Below are 11835 nucleotides of genomic sequence, written 5' to 3'. Positions count from 1 at the left end.
AAAATGAATTAGGGCGCGTTTTATCCAAGACTTCTTCATAATTATAGATCTGTGCATTCATCTAGTGACATTTTCCTCCATTCAAGAATCTTTACTCTTTGTTATCCTCCTACAATGATACAATCACACAATAGAGAAAAAAAATGCTATTATTGCTAGCTTTGAACTCACGACCTTAAATATGAATGAAAGACACTCATCCTACAATCAATTGCGATTTTTATGTTGTTTTTTAACTCAATATCTAATAAGGGCTATGTAACATTTTCTTGTCCCTGTTTATTCATAACACTCTTTCTGTCTCTAATAATGTACACAGATTTAAGCGATGAAGAAACTAGAATATGAATTATATAAAATTATTTAATAAAAGTTGATTTGATAGAACATATTGATATTTATAATATATGTAAAATTATGTGAGCCATTTGATTGGAAGTGAATGGCTACGGTGAATTTTTAATATTTTTTGCTTCGTCATTCTTTTAATAAAGTTGTGAGGTATACTTGTAGAGTGAATAGTAATAAAAAAATAGTGATACCACATAAGTCATACCATGTCTTAAATGAAAATATTGCAATTAAATTAAAGTATCAATGCTATATCAACAATAATAATATCAGCATTAAATAATAATAAATATTGTAATTATGCATATAGCTTATTTTACCTGGAACTTGTTGAACATATCTGGACTTTATTGAATATAGATGTCTATAAAAGTTTTTTTTTTAAAAGTACTTATCTAAACCAATTAGAATTTAACCTAAATTTTCTAAATTTATTCAATCTAAATCATAATTTAATAAAAGATGAAGATAACGCACCCTAAACTGCAACGAAGGGTGAATGATATATACTAAGGCTGACAATTCGTGTCAGTTGGTCGTGTTAGTGTTTGATTTCATGTCAATTTTGGGTTGACCCCCAAATATATCAAAAATTATATAAAAAGTGGAATAGTTGCATAATATGATAAATGTAATTAACCGGGTTGATTTCATGTCATTCGTGTTCTTGTTCGTGTCGAATTTGTGCTTCTCTCATCAGTAACTTCAGGTCGGGTTCGTGTCATGTTATCAAGTCGTGTCAGGAATTGCCAACCCTATATGATACAAACCTCCAGCTCAAACAAATCACTAGCTCCCTAGGCGGGTGTGATGAAGGTGAATGCAAATGCATCTATTAGTGAATATGGGTGGGTGAGACTCGGGTTGTTGGCACGAGATTGCACCGGCAACAACCCGGTTAGCAAAGACCCATGGTTTACAGAATGTCGTTTGGAGTCGGATTCACAAGTGATTACTTCTCGGCTTTATATAAAGCAACTTTGTTATTATTTTCTGATCTTGATGCTATTTTAAGAGATACTATTACTTTGTGTTCTAGCCTTGTTTATGTTATTTTTAATCTTAGACGAGATGGGAATACTGTTGTCCATAATATAATTAGAGTTATGCTGTTCGGTATAGAATAATGTTGGAAGAACCATTATTTTTTATAGAAGTGACTTTTTATGTATATATAGATTTTTTTATCTATTGATTAATGTATTTTTCTTTTTCCTCTACATAAGAAAGGTAGGAAAAAAAAATATTACGGTTTTTTCACCAAGTACCCCCGAGTTTTCAAAAAATTCACCTGGTACCCTCCAAGTTTTCAAAATTTACAGGGTACCCCTAAGTTTCAAACTAATACACAGGGTACCCTTAAATGCCCTTAATGACTAACGGCGTTAATCGCCGTTAGTCATTAACCCCATTAAACCCTAATTAGGCCTAATTAACCTAACTAAACCTTAAATAGGCCTAATTAACCTAACCCTAACCCCTAATTTCAAACCCTAACCCTAACCCCACTACCACCCAACCACCACCCTCCCTCCACCACCCACCCCTGCAGCCAAACCCCCCCCACCCCCCCACCAGCCCCACCTCCTCCCCCACTCCGCAACCGAATCCCCACCCCAGCAGGCCCCTTCCAAGAATTCCGCAGCCCTCCTTCCCTTTCCGTCGCCACCCCTCCCAACCCCGAAGAATTCCACACCCTCCCCCCACCGCGACGCCCCTTCCCTACCTCGCTTCATTCATATTTGCGCCGCCCAGCAGTTCCCCCCCCCTCGATTTTAGGGATGAAACACAAGTGACGCTGACGCGAGCAGTTTGAGGGGCGCTGAGAGGTGGTGGGCGACTCGTTGGTGGGGGCTTGTGACGAGAAGAGAGCGAAGGAAAGGGAGTGCATAATTCAATGGTGTTGGGGGAGGGGGTGGCGACGGGGCAGGGGGATGGGTGGGTAATTCGACGGGGGTGGCGACGGTGTAGGGGGAGGGGGCTGCCACGGGGTGGTGGGGAGCTGTCCGGGTGGGGGCTGCAGGGTGGTGGGAGGTGGGGTGGTGGTAGTGGGTTAGGGTTTGAAATTAGGGGCTAGGGTTAGGTTAATTAGGCCTAATTAGGGTTTAGTTAGGTTAATTAGGCCTAATTAGGGTTTAATGGGGTTAATGACTAACGGCGGTTAACGTCGTTAGTCATTAAGGGCATTTAAGGGTACCCTGTGTATTAGTTTGAAACTTAGGGGTATCCTGTGAATTTTGAAAACTTGGTGGGTACCAGGTGAATTTTTTAAAAACTCGGGGATATTTGGTGAAAAAACCGAAAAAAATTAAGGAAAGGAAGAACTAGTTAATATGGATGGACCCATTTGACATATTTTTCTTCCTTTAGGGTGCGTTCTATTCAACTTATTGGACCTGAACTTATTGGAACTTATCTGAACTGAACTTATTGAACCTGAACTGAACTTATTGGAACTTATTAAACCTGATTGGACCTGATTGGACCTGATTCAACTTATTGGACCTGATTGAACCTGATTGAAACTTATTAGACCTGATTGAACCTGATTGACCTTATTAGACCTTATTGAAACTTATTGACCCTTATTGAAACTTATTAGACCTTATTTGACCTGATTGAAACTTATTAGACCTTATTGGACCTGATTGAAATTTATTTGACCTTATTAGACAAAAACATTGACCATGAATAACATAAATATTACCACTAATGTAAATACTACCCCTCAAAATTTTTTATGGAATAATTATTATTATAATTCGTCCTTTAAAAAATAATGATTATTAATTATCTCTTATGATAATTAATTTAACAAAAAAATTACTATTTATATATTTGCCTATACATGACTTTCATCACTAATATATCTAATAGTGTTGTTTTAATTTTATAAAACACTAGTAGAAAATCAAAAAATTAATTATTATTATTATTATTATTATTATTATTATTATTATTATTATTATTATTATTATTATTATTATTGTTGCTGTTGTTAACCTTAATTATTTGACCATGATTATAATATTATTCAATAGCAATATGAATAATCAAATAATAGACAATAATACAAGTATAATACTATACATTGTGGTACTTTAATAAAAAATTCTAATAATAACATAATCAGCTAATAGTAATATGAATAATAAAATAATAGACATAATACAAATAAATTATAAAATAATAGACATAATACAAATAAATTATAAAATAATAGACATAATACAAATAAATAATAAAATAATAGACACTAATACAAGTATAATACTATATGATCCTTGTGGTACTTTAATTGAAATTCTGATAATAACATAATCCGCTAATAGTGATATGAAATTATGAATAACAAAATAGTGGACAATAATACAAATGTTTATTAAACATTGACTATTTGGACCTTATTGGACCTTATTAGACCTGATTGGAACTTATTGGACCTTATTAGACCTGATTGGAACTTATTGCACCTGATTGGAACTTATTGCACCTGATTGGAACTTATTGGAACTTATTAGACCTTATTGCACTTATTAGACCTTATTGCAACTTATCTGAACTTATCTGAACTTATCTGAACTTATTGGACCTGAAACTTAATTTTTTAAGTTGAACAGAACGCACCCTTAGTCTACAGTCGATCTGACAAATCGGTGCGTTCCGGTTTTCAACACACACTTTTCTACCGTTTTAAATTGCTTAAAAGGGCTTTCCATATTTTCCATAAAAAAATTGTAACTCATAAAATATAGAAATAATAAACAAAAATCACTACCACCATCCTCCACCAATAAAACCAATCCTCCTCACTGTGTCTCTTTCTTCACTTAGCCTTTTTTGCTCTTCTTTCTCTCTCCTCCATTCTTCTCCAACATTCTTTCACTTTTCTTCAGGAACTGCCTAGTAGAGGGTCAAGTTCAACCCACAAAAAAGTTCTTATTTTTCTGAAAAAAGGGATTAGTAAAATAAATTTACATTGCAAAAAAAAAAAAACTGAAATGGGATTTCTTAGAAATAAGTTTATTGTATCATTACTGCTAATTTTCTCTGTTTATAAAGAGATTATTATTGCTAATTCTGAGAGTTATAATAATCTGCCCATAATCTCATTTGATGAAGGATATTCCCATCTGTTTGGAGATGATAATCTGATGGTTCTTAGAGATGGAAAATCTGTTCTTCTTTCACTTAATGAAAGAACAGGCATGTCATTTTAGCTCTTATCTTTTCTGGGTTTTTTGTTTTTTGTTTCTGTTTTCATGTTAATATTTTTTTTGCTGATTTTTGTTTAATTTTTTGTGCACAGGTTCTGGATTTATGTCACATGAACTCTACTTACATGGGTTTTTCAGTGCTTCAATTAAATTGCCTGCTGATTATACTGCTGGGGTTGTGGTTGCCTTCTATGTAAGCTCTATTTTTTGTTGTTTTTATTCTTGAAATTTCTCCCCTGATTTTTTCTTTTTAGTTCTTTTTATAGCTGTTATATGTTTTAAGTGTTCAGTTGTATGAAATTAGATTATGCAGGAAGATAATTTTATTGATTAATGATTATCAAGTTATGTTTTTGCTTAATCTGCATATTTTGGGGTGGAAGTTTCTACTAGTTTACTGCTATATGGGTTTTTGTTGATTGATGATTACGAGTTCTAATTATGTTAATCAGTGATAATTATAATATTTTCAATGCATTTAGTAATCTGATTAAATGTAGTGAAAAAGCTTTAATCTTGGTGAAATCTGTAGCATTATTTTTCTGGTTTATTATGAAGTTTAAGAAGTCATCTTAATCAGGACTCAGGAGTACTATATGTTCATTAGAGAACACTTTGCTTCTCATGTAGTAATATTATTCATGTTCCAATTTTTACAATTACTCAATTTTCTTATTTCATATGGGATTATGTCAATGATATCAAAATTCTAGGTCATGTTGACTAGACACAGTAAAGATGTTTTGAACACCAATGAATTTGTGGGTTATTTCCACTTGCAGATGTCTAATGGTGATATGTATGAGAATAATCACGATGAGCTCGATTTCGAGTTCTTAGGGAATATCCGAGGTAAGGAATGGAGGATTCAAACGAATGTGTATGGGAACGGTAGCACAAATGTAGGGAGAGAAGAGAGGTACACCTTGTGGTTCGACCCTTCAGAGGAATTTCATCGCTATAGCATTCTCTGGGCAGAAGATCAAATCATGTAATTGCTTTTGTACCTTCAATCTTGAGTTTTTACTCTTTTCTCCTTGTCCTTTATTTCTCTTTAATTCTGTTCTTGTTTATTGGACTTAATGGTGTTGATTTCGTTTGCAATTTATGCTCTTAAAGTCCACATTGCCAGCTTTACTTTATTTGTTGATAATTTTTTTGGCCCAGTATTTAATACAATTGCTGAAATATGAAAACAACAAATGCAGGATTAGTTTTGGTATGGAGTATGTGGTTAAAATACATTGCTTTGATTGATTATGTCTTATTTAGGACTGTCAATTATTAACAGCCTACTGTTAGAATTTTTAGCTTTATGACTTTGGCAGTAAAGTTTGATTGATCAGTAGAGTAAAGTTTCCTTTTTACAATATGAAGAATTGATTTATGAGAGAGTCAGTGTTACCTAACTCGCAAAACCCTTCATGAATATTGATTTGTAAAGGCGAAATGATATACTTCCGGGTTAAATTAACAGAATTAGGTAGTGGATTGCGTTCCAGTACCGCCATTGTGTAATTTTTATCTTTTTTTTTTTTTTCGGAAAATGCACTCTTCGTGGTGTGAAAATCTATGGCATAGGAGGCTCGGGATTGGCTGATATTGTCATTGTATTCTTCAATGTCATGATCGAATAAGTGGAATTTCCAAGTCATTTTTGGTGGTTTCTTTTTGGATTTTCTCATAAATCTAGATATTATTGATGTTAAATCTTGATGGCTACTTGATTTTTATTTGGTGTTTGATTTACCTTTTGTTTGGGAGGGCTCTTCTCATATGGTTTTTCTGTGGTCTATGTTGAGCTCTTTTAAGATACCACTCTGGCAATTGTTTCGTTCTGCCTAAATGTGGACCTAGAGAATATTGGACCCTCATCCTATACATGACTTTTTATGCTTTTATGTCCATATCATTTATATTATTCACTAAATTCCAATATATTGTACAGCTTTAAAAGCAACAAAATGGTTTAATTTCAGCTTTGTTTGTAATTTTCATTATCTTGATGTTGCCTTGTGTTTCTTCCAACTTGTTGCAGATTTTATGTGGATGATGTCCCCATTAGGGAGATAAGGAGGGTGAAAGCAATGAAGCATGACTTTCCTTCCAAACCCATGTCACTCTATTCTACAATATGGGATGCCTCAACTTGGGCCACTAATGGTGGCAAGTACAAAGTGGATTATAGGTATGCTCCTTACGTAGCCGAATTCTCTGACCTTGTTCTCCATGGTTGTGCTGTCGATCCAATTGAAAGGTCTCGAAAATGTGACGATATCAAATCGATCTCTGGATCAGTTCCACATGGCATCACCCCATTGCAAAGGATCAAGATGGCAGATTTTAGGAAGAAATTTTTGACCTACTCATATTGTTACGACAAGTCTCGATACAAGCTTCCTCCTAGTGAGTGTGTTCTCGATTCCCAGGAGGCTGACCGCCTTAAAAGGTTCGATCCAGTCACATTTGGAGGAAGCCGACGTCGCCATGGACGACATCACCACCGCCACGGTACAACTAGAGATGAGAAAGCTTCAATATAAGTGCATTACCACTCACCATTGCTAGCTCACAATCTCGCCTACTAGTAGTACTACATATTATTTTTGACCCATTAATGTTGGTATGATTATGTTTAGTCTGGGGTAATTTGTCTTTGGGGGTCTTCTATTTTGGTTCACATGAGTATAGAGAAAAGGGACAAAAAAAAGAGCGCATAAATATGTCGATGGGGTAGGTATCCAGTTTTTATATAACAAGTGGTTTCATCATATGGGTATGTAAATAATTGTTACATCTTTGTTGGATATTGTTTGACCATATGCTCATTGATGGCCTTTTTTTCATTTTTAACGTTAAATATTGTAAGGTCGGTCTTGTTTTGTGTTGTATTGTCTTGTGATTTCAATAAATATTTTGCTCCTATTATATGGATTCCGTTGGTCAATACATACGACAATATTCTTAGATTACATAATATTTGATAACAATAGTATGTTTTTTTTTACTAGATTCATTGAGTTTGCTCATTTAATTTTATTCCAACGTGGGTGATATTATATAACATAAATATATATATGCTATAGTATTATCAATGTATATAGAAATATAAGAGGGAGAGGTGGTAGCTCAGTGGAGTACCACCTCGAATTTCAGGGCATTGTTCAGGATCCTCATCTCAACAATATGTTGTGTGCATTTAATTTTGGGCTGTTCAACCTTGTACCCAGCCTCTGAGGCCTGAGCTGGTGTGTCCTGCATGCTAATAGTCTAGCAGGAGTTAGTCTTCAGACCAATTATTTTTTCTAATTAAAAAAAAATATATATATATAGAAATATTTGGAGGGGTCAGTGGTGGACCGTTGTTTTGTAACTTTTTGTCGTGAGTTTGTCATATCATGCTAAATTATATGTTTTCGGTGCAAAGTTTATGTAGTGGGATCCGAGGTTGGTTTGCCAAAATTTTGAATGCTGAAAAGCTTAATGGTAGATGGGGTCAATGTTAGGACTATTTAGTAGGTTGTGGGTCCAAGTTATGGGATTTATAATGTAGGAATATGGCATTTATGTATGATGATGTTGGTTTGCATGTATAAGCTGATGATTAAATATAGTGGAATGGTATTGTTCTTGGCTTTCCTTTTTAGGTATGAGGTCCACCTTTGAAGAATTGATTTTGACATTTTGAGGATGAAACTACACAAAATTGTAGAATTAGTTATAGAGTTATGATGAATGTCACTATAACTTATGTGGGTGTTTTTCTAGAATATGAATATGCTCATAGAGAAATAACTTTGAAATCTTTTACTTCTTCATTATTGCCTCTTATGACTAAAGAAAAATAGGTAAAAAAGTGAACCTACATGTTTGTGTTGCTAGAAATGAAATGTCCCTTGTCGATGAGAGTATCTAGGGATTATATGTATCATTACAATTGTCAGTTATAATAGAATTGTAAATTTAAACATCATGTACAATACAACTTTTGAAGATATTACTAGAGGTAGGTAATTGTTTGGAGCAACTCAATTTTAATATCGTAATAATATATATTCATCTATCTACAAGTTAGCATTTTGATTTGGGTTAAAAATTAATCTTTAATATTAATATTCTTATGGGCTATTGGTAAGTTCGAGTTTGACAACTACTGTCTCAAATGGAAAAAGAAAAGCATTCTATTTTTATTTTTTTAACATAGAGAAAATTTGCATTAATTAAAATGGAAGTACAACCTAATGCTAATACAACCAAACAAAACAAAGTAAAACTAATGTGAGCTATATTTGCTCGTACATACTTTAGGAAGAAAAAAACGAACTATTATCTGTCCGGTCCAAGTGAAACTTGTCTTGAGCGATGGTGGGTGAAGTTAGGTTATAACTCTTGACGAAAAAGACCTGATATGAGAGAGAACATGTTGAGATATGAAAGTTTGACGATCTTCCAAGATAGATTGCCGTATTACATCTAATTAATAGACCCTAGTATCCACTAGATGTTAAATTTCAAGGTCCTTGAAGAGAAACATTGTCATGGGATTCTACTGATTCAACTAACAATGAAGTCACCTCCTTTGGTGACTTTTGACCTTGGTGCCAGGGTATCCAGAGTTTAGTGTCATTAGACTGAAACTCAAAATGTGTGGAGGCCGAAACTTGCTCCAAATCAAATTGAAGGGCCTCTACAAGATGCATTTTTTTAAGGGTGATGACTTTTGAAGCCATCACGAGAACTTGGGCCGAATCATATTGATAGAATTCGGCCAACTACCGATTTGAAGATCCAACCTTGCACCTAAAGTTGATTATTAACGCATAACAAATCTAAATCGAGAACTTCCTCTCATCTTACCCAACAATGGAATTCCTAAAGCAGCAGAAACCAAACCGTGATCATTGACTCTACTGACCAGGTTTCCTACATCTTCCTTTCTCATAGGAAACCAAGAACCTTGTACTGCTCACCCATCACCATCAACTAACACCCTAACACAACCATACACAAAAAAATAAGGATATATAATTGGATATGGAAGAAATTGAACTAAGGCTAAAACATAAAACAAACGTTAGACAAACCAGAAAACGATCACTAGATTCATATTCGAAGTTGAAGCCATCGGGAAAAGGGAAGGGAGCTACGCTACACCAGGGAATGGAATATGCTATACCGGGGAAGGGGACACCAACGCACTAAGGAGGGGGAACAGGAGACACATGACCGTGGGGGGGGGGGCGACAAACAAGGGAGGGGGAAGGGGAGACACAAGGGAGGGAACAACGAAGGACGTCGAGGGGGAGGGGGATGACGAAGGACGCGAGGGGGAAAGCATTTTTATGAGAGTATGTGCCAGTACATAATCTTGCCAGAAATACGACACACAAAAATGACCTTGTCGAATTCATCAAGAATAAAGCAGAAGTCAAAATTTAAACGTTTCATGTGAGAATGGTAGAATGAATTGACATTAGAATTTAGAGCTTATATGGTTCAAGTAATGGAATAGAAAGAGAATGGAGTCAAATAGAAGAGTGAAAAAAAATTGTCACTATGTTAAATAATAATAGATTAGTTAACTTAAGAATTTAAAAATTACCATGTAAAAAGGGTCACTATGTCATATGAGTGGGCATGTGAATGACTTTGATCCATACAAGCCCGTCTCGAACTATATAGAGGCCCTGTGCGATCTCGTATTTGAAGAATTCAATAATGTAATAGCTCATCCATACTTCACATAATCATATTATGAAAAAAAAGTAGTCCAAATAAGTACATAAACTTTTTCTTTTTACTACTTGAACTTTCTCTATTTGGGGGCCCTCACAATTAAGGGGCCCTGTTCCATGGAACATGTTGAACATGCTAAAAGCCGCCCCTGGATCCATAATAATATTAGTATGGATGAGGTCTATGCAAGACTAGCTCATCTATCACACTCCTCACATTGCTTGCTAAATATTTTAGTTATAACTAATAAATAATGGATGAAGTATATGTTGACTTGGACCTCAACAGTCAACACCAAGGAAATAAGAGTGTCAAGGTCTATGGTGAGAATCTGGCACCAAGTTTGGTTATAAGAAGAGACAATCAGACAATAGGGGGGTCGTTTTTCTTTATTAATAATAATATCGTTCACACGGACAAAGAGATAATGATATATGGTGGAGGTCACAGTTTCAACAATAAAGAGGATAGTATATGCACTTGAAATTAAAAAGTTGAAACAAAAGGAAAGAATGAATGTTTCGAGCTTATTGTACACACTACACAGGCCCTAAATAGTAAGCTTTCCTAAGCTTGAAAATATGACAGGGATGATTGTTGTCGATAAACCAAGAAGGTTGGGCCATGTCGACTTTCCCAGTTAAGGTGATTTGCGAGAAGGCGTTGTTAACATCAAGTTGTTGTAAGGTCCAGTCATGACTTATGTGTATAAAGAGAACTAAACTAAACCAATCGTGATAAGCTTTAATTTTTATACTTTGTACCTTTTATATTAGTTGAAACATTTTCTTTTAGCAAGTTTCAGTTTAGTTATAACATTTTAACATTTTATTTGATAATATGTTTTCTCTATCTTTCTTTTGATCAAATCCATTTTTCTTTTATATTTGTATATCTTTCTCTGCATGACATGGACTCCTTAAAACTTGTGCATGTCCATATGTTGCAGAAATTAATGAGATTCTAAATTTATTTTTCTTAATAACCACATCATAACCCATTTAATGAAGGGTGTTTTTATTTACCATATGTAAATTTTTTTATACTTATTCTATATCAGAATAAAAAAATTTTAAAAACATTTTTGCAAAGGACCACTCGTTTGGTGAAACCCCCCCTCCCCAAAAGGTGATTCCATTGCAAAATTATTTGGACGATTATTTAAAATTAGTGCATCTCTTGCTAGAGATTAACTACGACATTTTGTAGAAGGGGTGGTCGCCCACTTCGGGGAACTAATACTTAAGAAATCCCAATGAAGCAGATCTAATAAGATTGTTGTACGCAACCGAAGAACAAAGATTCTCAGGAATGACGGGTTCCATCGACTGCATCCACTGGAGATGGAAAAATTGTCCACTTGAATTTAAAGGACTCTAATCGGGAAGACCAGGTAAGCCAACATTGGTTTCAGAAGCCGTTGCTGCTTATGATCTATGGATCTGGCATGCTTTCTTTGAAACGCCAAGTAGGTGTAGTGATATTAATGTTCTTGATATATCTCCATTATTTAATGATGTTTCTGAGAGTC

The 11835-nt window shown here is 34.7% G+C and overlaps 1 protein-coding gene across 1 annotated transcript; it reads left to right on the top strand.

The window, feature by feature from the left end:
* The first annotated feature begins 4120 nt into the window (after positions 1–4120).
* LOC104891027 (probable xyloglucan endotransglucosylase/hydrolase protein 28) lies at positions 4121–7502 on the top strand. The gene is made up of 4 exons (XM_010676663.4): positions 4121–4557; positions 4661–4761; positions 5351–5559; positions 6607–7502. Exons 1-4 carry the CDS (start codon positions 4353–4355, stop codon positions 7109–7111), a joined length of 1020 nt encoding a protein of 339 aa, XP_010674965.2. The 5' UTR covers positions 4121–4352; the 3' UTR covers positions 7112–7502.
* Positions 7503–11835: the final 4333 nt, after the last annotated feature.

Source organism: Beta vulgaris, chromosome 4 (assembly GCF_026745355.1).
Source record: "Beta vulgaris subsp. vulgaris cultivar EL10 chromosome 4, EL10.2, whole genome shotgun sequence".
Classification (NCBI taxonomy): Eukaryota; Viridiplantae; Streptophyta; class Magnoliopsida; order Caryophyllales; family Amaranthaceae; genus Beta; species Beta vulgaris.
This window is presented reverse-complemented; position numbering and strand designations above follow the sequence as displayed.